Source organism: Cynoglossus semilaevis, chromosome 13 (genome assembly GCF_000523025.1).
Source record: "Cynoglossus semilaevis isolate Cse_v1.0 chromosome 13, Cse_v1.0, whole genome shotgun sequence".
NCBI lineage: Eukaryota > Metazoa > Chordata > Actinopteri > Pleuronectiformes > Cynoglossidae > Cynoglossus > Cynoglossus semilaevis.
This window is the reverse complement of record NC_024319.1, coordinates 4,699,491-4,713,320: the sequence shown is the minus strand read 5'-3', so window position 1 is coordinate 4,713,320 and position 13,830 is coordinate 4,699,491. Positions and strand designations below refer to the sequence as shown.

The 13,830-nt window shown below is 41.4% G+C and overlaps 2 protein-coding genes across 2 annotated transcripts in view; both read right to left on the bottom strand.

Annotated features, from left to right (window-relative positions):
- Positions 1-3,062: 3,062 nt before the first annotated feature.
- Positions 3,063-8,164, bottom strand: slc50a1 (solute carrier family 50 member 1). The gene is made up of 6 exons (XM_008323128.3): positions 7,926-8,164; positions 7,626-7,703; positions 6,875-6,998; positions 6,596-6,757; positions 3,441-3,560; positions 3,063-3,348 (listed from the first exon to the last, which is right to left on the bottom strand). Exons 1-6 carry the CDS (start codon positions 7,991-7,993, stop codon positions 3,241-3,243), a joined length of 660 nt encoding a protein of 219 aa, XP_008321350.1. The 5' UTR covers positions 7,994-8,164; the 3' UTR covers positions 3,063-3,240.
- A 2,175-nt stretch (positions 8,165-10,339) lies between these two features.
- Positions 10,340-13,830, bottom strand: part of efna1b (ephrin-A1b) — a 13,675-nt gene continuing 10,184 nt past the window's right edge. Inside the window, exons 2-4 of the mRNA XM_008323129.3 lie at positions 12,865-13,160; positions 12,573-12,764; positions 10,340-12,439 (exon numbers count right to left, since the gene is read on the bottom strand). Coding sequence (XP_008321351.1) covers positions 12,318-12,439; positions 12,573-12,764; positions 12,865-13,160 — 610 coding nt within the window. The 3' untranslated portion in view covers positions 10,340-12,317. The remainder of the gene's footprint in view (positions 12,440-12,572; positions 12,765-12,864; positions 13,161-13,830) is intronic.

Here is a 13,830-nt window from a genome sequence, read left to right as displayed (position 1 = left end):
TCACAGAACGTTTTTTTTTTTCCTGCCAAGGAACCCACAAACTGACGGCAGAACTGGGCCGCGTCCAACGACAAAGCTATTTATACCAGAGTCAACTCCAACTCCAACCATTCCAGGGTCATGTAAGAATGATATGGCGCCCCCTACCGCTAAAATATAATTGTTCTTTTTTTTTTTTTAAGAGGTTAGAGTTTTACCCCATCCAAAAGATGGCGCCGTAGGCAACCTTCCATGTTGCCAAGAGTCAGCTCTGATTCAAATAATACACAGTAATGAAGTGTAATAATATTCTAGTTTAAATTTACTGAAAACGTACTCCTGTTTAGTTGAAAACAACACTGATTTACTGGCAGGAATTGAAGAAAGACAAAGATCTTCAACAGCTTTAATAACCAACTGCTGCCACCTAGTGGAAGAGGATTCAACTGCTCTGCCTGTCACGCATTGACGAACATCGGAAAATTATTATCCATAAATAAATAAATAATAGTTTTGGGACCAATTAAGCGACACTGGATAATTTTTTCCGCGACACCTAATGAGCTCTCATGGCACACTAGTGGGCCACGGCCCAGTGGTTGGGAATCACTGGAATAAGAACCATGGTTTAATTTTAGTGAAATAAAAACGTAAGGTTTAAAAAAAAAAAAAAAATCAAAACACATTAACCTGCAGTACCTATGCAGACCTCTAGAGTTGGTACACACGTATATATAAAGACCTCTGGCTAATACTATTAGCCACATTAGCATATAGTAAGCAGTGATGTTTTGTATATACAGCACAACACTTTGAGCTGCCAACAGTTTAAGGTCAGTGTAAATAAAAAGTGACTTCTTCACTTTGTACTTGAATAGTAAAGTATCAGCATCACATTTGAAAAGCAGGAACAGGAAGTGAGCAGACTCTCTAAGCATCTCTCCCAACATTTGTGGATTCTTCTTCACTGCTGTCTTATGTCCCGCACAGAGTTTTTTTCTTTTCTCTGCGATTCTCTTTCAACTCCAGCCCATTTATCTCCAACTCCCAGTCCTACCAGCACAGATTTTCTCCTGTACTTCGCTGCAACACACAGCACAACACTGTGTTGTGACTGTGTGTGCTCTTTCAGGGACAGACGCTTTGAGCACAGGAAGAGAGTGGCAGCGTAACACACACTCACTCACTCACGGGCTGAGAACTCAGAGCGTGGCCTTTCCCACCACTGGCCTTTCTGTATCAACACACTCACACAAACAAGCTCATTCACTCAAACAGGATTTGTGACCCCGGTTTAATCAAACACAGACGGTCACATCTCGTTAAAGCATCTGGAGTAAAAACCACCGAACCAAACGCTGCAGCCTGTGACGTTATTTGAACGTGTGTCACGATGGAAATGGGATTTTATTTTAGTTAGCATTCTTGTTGTTTTAATTAAAAATGACGCGTTGTTTTGAATGGGACGGTATTATGGCTAACTGTAGAAAGCTAACTTATAAGAAACTCCTGTGAAACACGTCTTTGCAGACCTGCGACGATACGGTTTCAGATCCTGGAGCTATAGCGCCTCGTGTTTTAAGTGTTAGGACGGAGAACTGCGTCCTCGATGTAACCTCTACCATGCTACTTCTGATCGTGCTGGAGAAGCAAATTTGGCTAACTGGTGTGCTACAGTTAGCCGTCTCCGCTTTTCGTTTCTTTTTTGACTTTTTAGAACTTTGTACACGTGCTGTGTGGGTTCTTTTCCGGTTTCCAAACTTCCGGTTCAATTTCTTTCTAACTTTAGAAAGCTAACTTATAGATGATCAAACTATTTGACTTAACTGCTGTGAAATACGTCTTTGCAGACCTGCGACGATACAATTACAGATCCTGGAGTTATAGCGCCTCGTGTTTTAAGTGTTAGGACGAAGAAATGCGTTCTCGAGCAGAGTGACAGTCAACCCTCCCCCCCTGTACCATGCTACTTCTGATCGTGCTGGAGAAGCAAATTTGGCTAACTGGTGTGCTACAGTTAGCCGTCTCCGCTTTTCGTTTCGTAGAACTTTGTACACGTGCTCTGTGGGTTCTTTTCCAGTTTCCGAACTTCCTGTTCAAATTCCTTTCTGTGTTAGTATGTTAGAGCATGGTTGACAGAGCGCCACCTGCAGGCCTACAATATGTACTACAGGGACCGGAGTCGTATTCTGTGGTTTGGTTCGTAGGCTACTACTCTACCTAACATGTTAATAAATTATTTATTCAAGTTACCAGTATCGTACTTTTAAAGACTGCGTGGGCCACACAAAATGATTGGTGGGTCGCATTCGGCCCACGGGCCCTGAGTTTGACACATGTATTTTAAGATTTGACTTGGAGTTCCACTTTGGTGCCACATTAAAATCACAAAACATGAAAAAAAAAAACCCACGAATGGTGACATCAGCCATTTATTCAGGCGGCGATGGAATGATGAAGATGAAACGTCCTCGATGTAGAAAAGAAACAAACATTTCAAACCCCGAAAGAGTAAACGTCAAGTTTAGTGTTAACTTCATTTTGATGAATTATGTTAAATATCACAAGGTTTTTTTTATATTATAAAAATACAAGACCATATATAGACAATATAAGATTTCATATCAAAAGGATTCAGATACAAAAAATATCCAAAATATATCGACCGAGGATAAATTACTGCCACTGACTCAGTACTGCAGTTCAAAGGTCGACAACAATACACCAAGTACCAGCTCTCAGAGAGAGAGAGAGAGAGAGAGAGAGAGAAAAGGGCGCTTTCACCTGATTGTGGTAAAAAAAACAAAACAAAAAACCAACTAAATTTAACGTGACTTTTCGTGTCACTTATGTAAACTGTTAACAAAACAAACACGTTTTAATAAAATAAGAACCGTCGACAGCAGCACGCCATAAAATCTTTGGCTGAACAGAGGCAGAGGAAGTCGAGGCCTCTGATTGGACCGTTGTCACTGTAGGTCAGGAAATGTCACAAATCTGTCCTGACATAAACCATCCAACACAAGGCACTTGGAAGACATGAGGCCCAGAGGGTGGGGGGGGGCGGCGGGGGGGGGCCCCCAAAAACACATTATTGTTCAAACAACCCCAAAAAAAGTCCACAAAAAACCCGCACCAGACCAGAGATTCTCCCCACTTCATCACGATACCAAACTGTTTCCCTTCAGGTTTTACTCAGAGTCTCAATAGAACCTCATAAAAAAAAACAAAAAAAAACCCTGTCATCCGTTTTCACGGTCCTCAAATCGGCACCAACTTATAGGAAGGTGAGCTTTGATTGGCCGAAGCGAATTTCCAAAACAGATAAAACCTGATGAGGCTGGTAATGATCCCCGGGGAGTTTGGACCCTGGAGAGGATTAAAAGAATTGAAACCGAGGTTGAAAATAAAAATGAAAAAAAAAAACACTGACAGTGACAGGTGTCGCTGGTGCTTCTTACCACAATGAAGTTGTCGTGAAGCTGCAGGCCGTAGAGCACCCAGGAGGTCGACGTGAAGAAGGTGGCCACGGTCAGGGAGAAGGACAAGCACTGGATGTTCCCGGTACGAATCACAGTCATCTGTGAGAGGAGAACAGGACACATCAGCCAACACTGCACTATTAAAGGTGGAATTCACAAAAATGGGAGCTGGAGAGTCACCGACAACGACAACAGTTTCACAGTTACTTTGTATCAATGTTGCGTTAGCGACCGGTTGCTAACACAACACCTCAACCTTATTTGACCATCCATCCATTTATCCATTTTTGTCCATTTATCCGTTACTGGGTCATGGGGGCAGCAGTCTCCACGACCGCCACCCAAATCACACTGCACCGTACCAACCACCCTAACTGGGATTCGATCTCTAAATCTCGGGATTTGTCTCTGGTTTCCGTTAGCCGTTAGCTTAAAAGCCGTTAATTGTAAAATACATTGCGATAAATTAAGTTAATAAAATAAGAGGCACATCGTTACATGTTACAAAAACAAGGAGAAACAAATAGAAAGAGCAGTGAAAGAAATTGTAATTTACAGATTTTTTACAGATATTTTTTAAGTATTTTTTAAGTATTCAGCTAATTCATGGACACTAAGTGTCCTGACGCTCACTGAATAAACAAAAGGCTGTAATTTCTTCCTGAAAAAAAAAAAAAAAAATCAGTAAACACAGTGAACGCTAGGTTTACGGTTGATTTTTGCCAACGCAGACTCTGTCGTTTTTCATTGGCCATTACAGCCTGTTATCACTTTTAAGACCATGATGATGAGTTTCAAGGGGAAAAAAGATGCCGACTTCAGCTTCTGACACAATTGTCTGAAAATCAGCCTTCACACCAAACACACACACACACACCAAACCGAAGCAAGGTTCACCAAGTACGACCTTGGGAGATTATAAAAAAAAAAGACAAAATGTAACGGTGTCAGGCATGTTCTTCTTTTATATTGGGGTTTTAAAATATTTAACAGGATAAAAAAAAACACACACAGTAACCAAGGAGAGAAGACAGAGACAAAGAAGCAGAGTGAGAATAACAGGAAGACACAGATGAGCAGAAGAAAGGCAGGAAGCTGAGTGAGACAGATGAGGGGAAGGAGGCCGACAGGATGGTGGAGCCAACCAGAAGACGCCTCAGTCAGACGACACAAAAGGAAAAAGAAAGAAAAAAAAAACAAAAACAGGGATTTTTCTTTTCTATATTTACGAAAAAGTGCAGGTGCAAAGGTGACCAGAAGAAAACAGGAGCATCCTCCAGTTGTTTATGACCACTATAAACTTCAAGCTGAAGAATGTCAGACATTTCAGCTCCATCCTCTCTTCTCACACATGGGATGTAGTTCACCAACCTTCCACTAGTAGAAGATGAACTATTTAATCACTATTTAGTTAGAGAGAGAGAGAGAGAGAGAGAGAGAGGGAAGTACTTTCTTTCTATTATGGCAGAAGATACAACATGATATTTGCTATTATTAGAAGTTAACCAAACTATTCTCTGCAGCGCCCCCTTCTGTAGAAAGGACTATAATCGAGTCCCTCCACATCAACACATTTTCAGCTTTGGTCTAGAAAACTCAGTGAAAAAAGGAATTAAAAGAAAAAAAGAAAAAGAAAATCTGTAACTCTGTCCCCCTGCAGGAGTGAAAAAAGGAATATTAAAAAAGGAATAAAAAAAAGAAAAAATCTGTAACTCTGTCCCCCTGCAGGGGCGCACCCCCCACTTTGAAAACGACAAGAGATGAAATTCAAACATGATATTGAGCATAAAAAGGCTGTCAAAGCACACTTGATCATAATGACTTGACATAAATGACTTAATGATGAGAAGATAACGAGCCACCGCAGTGTTAGCAATTAGTAAACAATTAATGATGCAGCAGTGAAGTGTTTTTTTAATGAGAAATTCAGCCACAAACTCCTGACAATTGAAACGCTCCACGTTTACTATCAGTGGAATGTAGGTCAAAAGGTCGACGTCGTGAAGGCAGAGTTTCAGTTTCACAAAAGAAGTGCCCCTTTAATGCACACTATACGGCTATATTTATTGTACATAAACCCCAACCAAATAAAGAGTGAGGGGGTGCTGTTCTATCCCATGATGCAACATGTCTCCTCTGAACCACATATCCCTAATGGCGCCTCCCTTGTGGCAGCCTGTGAGTTGCAACCATGTACTCAATGGCGCCTCCTGTGGCAGCCTGTGTAAATTACAAAAACTCACTTTGTGAATTTTCCCCATTGTGGGACGAATAAGCGATTCAATTATGTCACCTGCGGGTGGTGCTAAGTGGTTCTTTTCTGCCGTGGACCATTTGATGAAGAAACAAATTTGGCTAATCGGTGTGGCTACAGTTAGCCATTTTCGTATCTATTTCGAGTTTGTCTACAGCTTTGTACACATGCTCTGTAGGATCTGGTTTTCCAAAATTCTGGTTCAAAAAATTTTTTGTGTTAGAATATTAGAGCACGGTTGACACAGCGCCACATACAGGCCCAGCATGTGTACTACAGGGACTGGAGTTGTATTCTGCGGCTTATTGTTAACATTGTTTGCACTGGATGGGAGGCTACTGTAGCTGTATTGTTTTGTTTTTTCTCAAAAGTCATCAGTGAAGACGACAAGAAGCCACTCGGCCGGTTCTGTAACTCTGAATGAATGTAAGGTGAGGAAACGAGTGCAAACTGAAAGTGTGTTTGAAACAACCATAAACTATTCCCGTAGATGGTTTATGATCACAGTCCCTTATTTCAAGTCCTCTTTTGACAGAATGTTGTGAATTTAGAGGAAGGGAAAAGACGGAGTGAAGGAGAGAGCCAGCACACGCAGGTGGACGCTGCACTGATTGACACCTGGACCAATCAAAATGAGCCATGTTGCAGATGGCTTTTAACTACGTTGTCACCATCAATTAGGCTCCCAGTGGAGCCTCCTGTCAGGCTGTAGAGGTACTTTACTGCAAACTAGATTGTGATTTACAAAATGAACTTCCTGTTCCGTCGACGACCTGAAACTAAAGTGTCCGACCATAAACTGGTGAATGTGACGAGATCACATTTATGTGACTGTGTATACAGCAGGTTTGTGTGTGTGTGTGTGTAGTGGGAGCAGAACCAGGTCGGCCAGTGGGGACATGTACATGCAGATGGTGATGACGAAGCAGGTGAGGCCCATTTGATTGATGCGGTCTAAGTCATCTATGAGAACTCTGGAGAAGTAAAACCAGCCAAAGAGCAGCATCGCAGCTGCTGTCAGTGTCTGGATCAGCACCAGTTTCTGAAACACACAAAACAAAGAAATCAATCAATCAAAAACCAATCAGTCAAAAACCAAACAGGTGTGAATTGGTTTTACAGTGTGTCCCAAAGAGACGTTCTGCAGTTCCACACTGACCTTTTGCTTTGTGAAGAAGGTGAAGGTGATGATGTAGAGGCACTGCAGGACAGCTCCAATAACATTCACCAGGATGATGGTGTGGTCCAGCTTCAGCATCCCATAATAAAACCATCCAAAGTTACTGCGGAAGAAAGATAAAACATTTAAATTCATCCATCGTCTTCTTCACTGATCCAGTTTCAAGTATGCACTAAGTACGTAACGTGTGTAGGTGTTGACACCTGATATTTGAAAGTCCTGCAAATGACACATTTAATGAGATCTCACTGATCTGTCGCCAATCATCAAGTACAGACGTCATTTTTACTTTTGCAAACACAACTAAATTGTTGTCTGTGAGTTTCAAATGTCAATATGATTAAGGGTGTGTGTGTGTTTGCATGATGTACACACAAGAGGATGAGCTGCATGAACAAAAAAAAGATGCTTCATATATATATATATATATATATACATACATATAAGTTTCTTATAAGAGGCTGTGAAAAAATGTGTCTGCCTGGAGTTTTGAAACTGTGCTGTGTGAAACTAGCATCTGAAGAGAAAATTCCCCAAAACAGCCCGAGGAAACTTACATTCATAACAAAACAATGCACACAAGTATGTGACCCAACCACTTGTGGACATGGCTGTGTATTAAGTTACGTTCAGGACCCACTGCTTGTGTTCAAACCTGCTCACTGAAGACTAATATTGATTTAAAAAAAAGAAAAAAAAAATCTTTATTTGTGCAACGAGCCACACTCACTTCAGGCATGTGGCGAGGTATGGAAGAAACTGGATGTTTTCTGTACTTTTGGTGTGTATCATCCTCTTCAGGTCGGGTCTTGACGAAAACAAACAGTCAGAGAGTCAGAGTCAGAGATGAAGACGATAAAAAAAAGCTTATGGAATTCTATCTACGTGGCACAACATTATATTATAATTTTAAACCGTGATTTAACACAACAAAAAGTCATTACAGTGGTGATCGGTTACAGGTTATCACCGCCTCATATCCACGTTAAAGAAGTTAACTGAGAGTGTAACCACTTGAAGTCCAACTTACAGTCCAGTCGAGAACATCCCGACTGTGAAGACGATGCAGGTCCATGACAGAAGCTCTAAATACTCCATAGGACAGTGGAAAAAAAGTCTAACTAACACCCTCCCGGCGTTAATTAAAAAGTTTTACTGCGTTTAACCGCGACAACTCAAACTTGGGTGAATTACAGCTAAATCTACTACCTTTCACTCTATTTCCGTGTTTGCAATCAGTATGCACAAGGTCCCTGCACTCTGATTGGCCTTCCGATGAAACAAGGGAGAACGTCAGCTCCAATTGCCTGCGGTACGCTGTTGACGTAAGAGCTTACGTCATCGCGTAGCGACGGGGTTGGATGGGTGAAGTAAAAAGAGTTCGCGGTCCAGGTTTTCTACAGTCAGAGCGGAGAATTAAAAATAAAATGTAAAAGAATAAAGTGGAAAAGTCATTAAAATAAAGTCAAAACTTTATAATAACGAGTATATTGACTATATTGTCATTAAAGAATTGTAAGTTAGGAAAAATAAAGTCAATTTAATAATAAAAAATCCAGCCATTCATGTCGAGAAGTGGACAAAGGTAGCGTACATTCTGGAAGAGAAACTTAAATATATCCAGTTACCCAGCTGCATGTTTTAGTAAAAAAACGAATCAATGTACTTTGGGAAATTACTTTCTAAGTTTGTAAAGTTTAGAAGACACAAACAACCCAGCTCTTTCTGTCTTTTCACTCCTGTCTTCTCATTTGTCAACCGTACCTTATTATTGTCAGATTGGTTTACCTCAACTGAAAACACTTCTAGGATTATTGTCTTTTGGCAACACCTTCATTGGGTGTTGTCAGTATACTTTGTCCTTTTTATTGTACTGCAGCGTGGCCAGTTGTACTGCGTTAAACAAAGGTCTTTTATTTTATGAACACATGTTGTTTTAATCTGCAATGGTTTCTAGAGCTACAAGGTCCACTTTGCTCTCTAACAAAAGATTCTCTTTGAGATAGTGTTACGTTTGCAACTACTGCATTACTAATGCTTGAAATTACTGGTGAACCTTTACTGAAGAGTAACCCAACATATTAACCCATTTATATTAACCATAAATGTATTTTTATGTCTCATTGAGAAACTGCTAATTGTTATCCTCTTTAGCAACAGGTAACTAAACTAACATACATTAGCATTAGCATATTCTAACATATAACACATGGAAAGGTAAATATACAGAAGAGGAGGATAAACGTATTTAAAATTTCTAAATGATGAGACATTAACCTAAATGCAAAACAGGTGAAAGGTGAAAATATTAGTTGGTTGATAAAAGTTAGTTTTATTTAAAATATACTAGTCAAGAGTACAAGAAAGTACTGTCATAGGTGTACATTCATACATGATGTATTTTAAACAGTGTATGAATAAATATTAAATGTAAATAAAATATTTTAAACACAGAGGATTTATATACGAGGTCACTCCTGCCTCTACTGCCCTCTATCTACCCCCCAACACCCCATATTAATGTTATTATATTAATAATATATTACGCAATGACACTTTCATTATTATTATTATTATATAGATATTATTCTAATTCTGGCAGAAACTTAAGTAAGAGTTACTTACACTTAAAAGTTAACCTCGAAAGGTGTTAGCGCTTTGCTAAGTGACGTCATGTTCAGCTGAACAGAAGACTCGCTGTAGAGTGGACATGTTTGTCCAGTAGAGTCAAAGTATGTGTCTGTGCGTATGTGCGTACAGTGAATTTAAAATATGACGTATTTTGTGGAAAAACAAATAATGCTGTACAGTGGACATGATTGTTCTGAAGTTGTCCAGTAGAGTCAAAGTATGTGTGTGTGCGTATGTGCATACAGTGAATTTAAAATGACGTATTTTGTGGAAAAACAAATAATAATATTAAAAAACCCTCTTGTTTCATGTTCCGGCCACACATATGTTGCATGGTTTTACAAGTGACGGTGACTTTTGACAGTTTTCAGTCAGCTCTGAGGTCGTTGCTCTCCACACCTCCTCACTGCAACACACCACCGTGTGGATGTGTGGACGGACACTCAGCTCTGCCCTCAAAGAGGATGTAAAGGGCGAGAGAGCATGTGATTGAGTAGGTGAGTGACACCTTCACACCCTGTTGTCAGTTTGCCCGTGGGCCTCTCTCCTCACACTGTCCCGCGTTATCGCTCCTTCATCGTCCCCCTCTCTTGATTCTCGTGTTTGGTTTTCAGACTGAAACCCGAGTCAGAGCTCCGAGGTCAGGATCAAAGACAGATGTGGGAACGAGAGAGGGTGGAAAAAAAGAAAATGTGAAAGTGGCTGCAAAGAGTAAGTTTGATGGAAGCCGTCCATCAAAACGTCCACGACCCGAGTGGCATTTCAGTATAAAGTAAACAGACACAGAGGAGAAACTGGAACTGGAACCGTGAGGATATTTGTGACAACACATCTTTTTTATTTATTTCACTAAAGTTTCATTTACTTCTTAAAACAGTTTTATAGAGTTTTCTCTATGTACATATTCACATATAGACATTTACAAAGAATGATGCTTCACAAAAACAAATGAATAGTATCTTGTAGGAAGTCCCTTCAGTTTAAGATTTGACAGTGTGCAAGTGGAGTCACATCTGTGACCATCAGCCAGTGTACCATACCATGATACTGTGTCAGCAGCAGAAAAAAAAAAAAAGAGTTAAAAGAAAAAACAACATAAATATTGAAGAAGATCAGCTCCCTGAGGTTGTTCTGTGTTTGTTCTCTTTGGCTCCTGGTATAATGTTCATGTTAATTCTGTTGTGATATTTTGTTTTGGTTTTTCTCTTAAATGACATTTACTTCCTAAACGTGTACTGGCAGGTACTTCTGAAAGGTTTTTTTTATATGGATTACCTGCAACAAAGAGTGCCTTTTTTTTGGGTAAATGTCAAAGCGGTGCTTCATCGGTGACTTACAGAGGTTCCTTTCAGAGTTGGTCTTAAATGTCGGTCCTGTGTGATCCGATCATGTTAAAAAGAACTGCTTTCACCTGCCATACAATCTGAGTGACCTTTATTCTGGTGCACACGGACAAAAGGCTACTTTGCAAGTAGAAATAACTGTTTGTTTGTTTTCGGCTCTCAAAATTATTCAGTTTGTGAAAATTAATCAAATTAGAATCAAACCAATTTTTAATTCAACGGTGCAGCAATTCCACCATCCATTCACTTTTTGTCGTTGTAACAAACAGTGACGACACATGTTGTTATTTGTGAGTTTTCATTTTTACGAACGCACCTCGAGCTTAAAATGCCATCTCAAGTCCCAGCATGCTTTATGGCTTTGAAAGCAACTCTGGACACGTTTTACAAGGTCAAATGTCAAGAGAAGAAATGACCTGAGAAATGTTGAGTTATAATTTTCCAATTTTTCTCATTTTTAAACTAAATAACCGGTGTGAAACACGCACATCTCACGGCCGTCATTTGTCTTTTTGTTCCAGTTCTTTCCCTGATAATTAACAATGTTGATTTATCTTGATTAATAATGATTAATCCACAGCTACCCTGTGATTAATACTGATTAATTTTTTTATTATTTGACCGGCCTTAAAAAAAAAAAAGGTCATAATCAGCGTGAGTGTATCAGTGACGGCAGCAAATGTGAGGAACTGCAGCGGATCACAGGCTGACAGCTCAGGAGACGTTCTCCAAAACACCCTGAGGGCAGGCTGCATCCACGGCTGCTCAGGAATGTGGCCATAGGCTCTCATGAACCACCGCCATATATGGGTTTTGTGGCTGGAACTCACGGCCCAGAACAGTCCAAGTTTGGACTGGAGTGGTGGTGCGATCACGACCGGACCAGCGACCACCGCGGCTCGACGTCAACACCAGGACAGAACAGACTGGAGGTGACACAGGGAGCTGAGTGCTACATGAGGAAAATACTATAGGATGTAGTGTATACCACTTTGGCAGCTGCCAATAAACGTTTCCAATACACAAGCAAAAATTACATGACAAGGTGAAAAAAAAAAAAAAAAAAAAAAAAACGACAGACAGCAGTTAAAGGTCTGTAGTTCGATGCACAGCTGTACCGAATGCTATGAAATCTTCGGCTTTAACGACGGCGACAATGTTTCCATTCCAACTGCAATCAAAGTTATTCAAGTGTTCTGATCAGTGTGCTTTCAGGTCTGACAAAAAAAAAATTCCTTGACAAAAAAATGTCCATGAGGTTTTCTTCTGTGGAATGATCAACATTCCACCTTTACACAAACACCAAACACTCACACACACACACCACTGTCCACGTGTTGTTGTTGTTTTTTTTTTATATAAAAAAATCTGTATTAAAAAAAATCTCTCAGAGTTCATGGTCCCAATGACCGGCATCGGTTTTTGCATAGTCTCTGTTAGCGTTAGCCTCACTGCAGCATCAGCGCTAATAAGACTGGGATGATGGTGAAGAGGAGCGGGAGGGAGAGGAGCTGCGCTGCCGAGTTGCCCACACTTCTCTGGACGTTGGGCTCCATCACAGCGGGATCATCTGAGGAAACAGGAGGAGACAGAGTCAGTGTCAGAGTCCAGCGCTGAGACCAGAGCTAACGCTGCTAACGCAGCTAACGCAGAAAAACAAGGACTATTTACATCCGTCTGGCAATTTATATCAGAATCCTCACCTGCTGGGAGCTGGTTGGAGGGGTTGTGCCCTCCCCCCCCAGTAGTGGGGAACTTCACTTTGTCTCCGTCTTGTCTTTTCCCCACCTCCTCTTTGTTTGACTTGTCTGGGTGAGATTTTCCAGAGCCCTTGTTTCCAACTACGTCCACCCGCAGCCTCAGACAGTCCTGTCCGTGGTGATGCATTGGTTTAGCTGGAGACATTTAGGGAAAAAAAAAGGTCAAGGGTCAACTACGAGAAAACCTTGGCCGGGTCCGTAATTGCTTGCAGCTCTGTTTCTCACAGATACTCACAGATATAATAGTAGCTCTCGCCCTGTCTGAACTCTTTGCCCAGGGTGAAGGGTGTGAAGCGCTGGAACTTCTCAGAGAATTTCTCCGGGGCGTGGGGAGCGAAGGGCCGCGAGCACTCCCAGCGCAGCTGGTCAAAGGAGTGCGGCTTGCACACCTCGTAGTCCTCCTTCTCCACCATGTACAGCACGTAGCGCTCGGCCGCGTGCGATGACACCTCGCCGAGGCCGTAGTGTGGACAGATGATGTCCAAGTAGTCATTGATACGCACGTCCACCGTGTAGTCATCCCACAGGAAGCTGCAAGAAGGGAGACAGGAAGAGAGGTGGTTATTGACGAATATCCTCACCCAGTCAAAAAAAAAAAAAAAAAAAAAAACAAAACCAAACCAGAAAAAGAACCGCACGTGTATGTAACACACCTAACGCGGCATACGCTTTGCATAGGAATCAAGGCTAAACGCGAAGCGCCACGTGCGGCTCCACGCCACCGACTTAGTCACACGAATGACATGTGTTAACGCCATGTCAGGGTGGTGATGTCGGCGCCTTCTGATTTGCGCAGATACAAACAGAAATAGAAAAGAGTTACATCTGGTCAGACTTGTTTTTGTGCTGCAGCACAGACACACCCTCGTCACACTCCTCACCTGATCACAGACAATAAACCATTTTAATGATTTTAATGACACGCCCCCCCCCCCACGTCCCCCCCGCTGTATATTCATAACATAACTTTTTTTTACAGCACATCAGTCGTCAGTCTGTGCGGCTCAGACTCTTCCTACAGTCGGAGTTTCTCTGACGCGGCTCCTGTTGAGGACACGGACAGACTGTAGCTCTCTCTCTCTCTCTCTCTCTCTCTCTCTCTCTCTCTTTCTCTCTCTGTCTTTTCATCCTCACCCTTCATTTAGTTTTATGGCTCTTTTGCAACCTTCCTACCTCCTCTCTGCTCACTTCCTTTCTTTCT

Bases quoted from the DNA above. Each gene is read 5' to 3' on its own strand.
- slc50a1 (XM_008323128.3), bottom strand. From the start codon at position 7,993: ATGGAGTATTTAGAGCTTCTGTCATGGACCTGCATCGTCTTCACAGTC. The intron at 6,999-7,625 runs GTGAGTGTGGCT...TTTCTTCCGCAG, and splicing joins TACCTCGCCACATGCCTGAA to TAACTTTGGATGGTTTTATT. The intron at 3,561-6,595 runs GTTCTGCTCCCA...CTCCTCTCACAG, and splicing joins TGTCCCCACTGGCCGACCTG to ATGACTGTGATTCGTACCGG.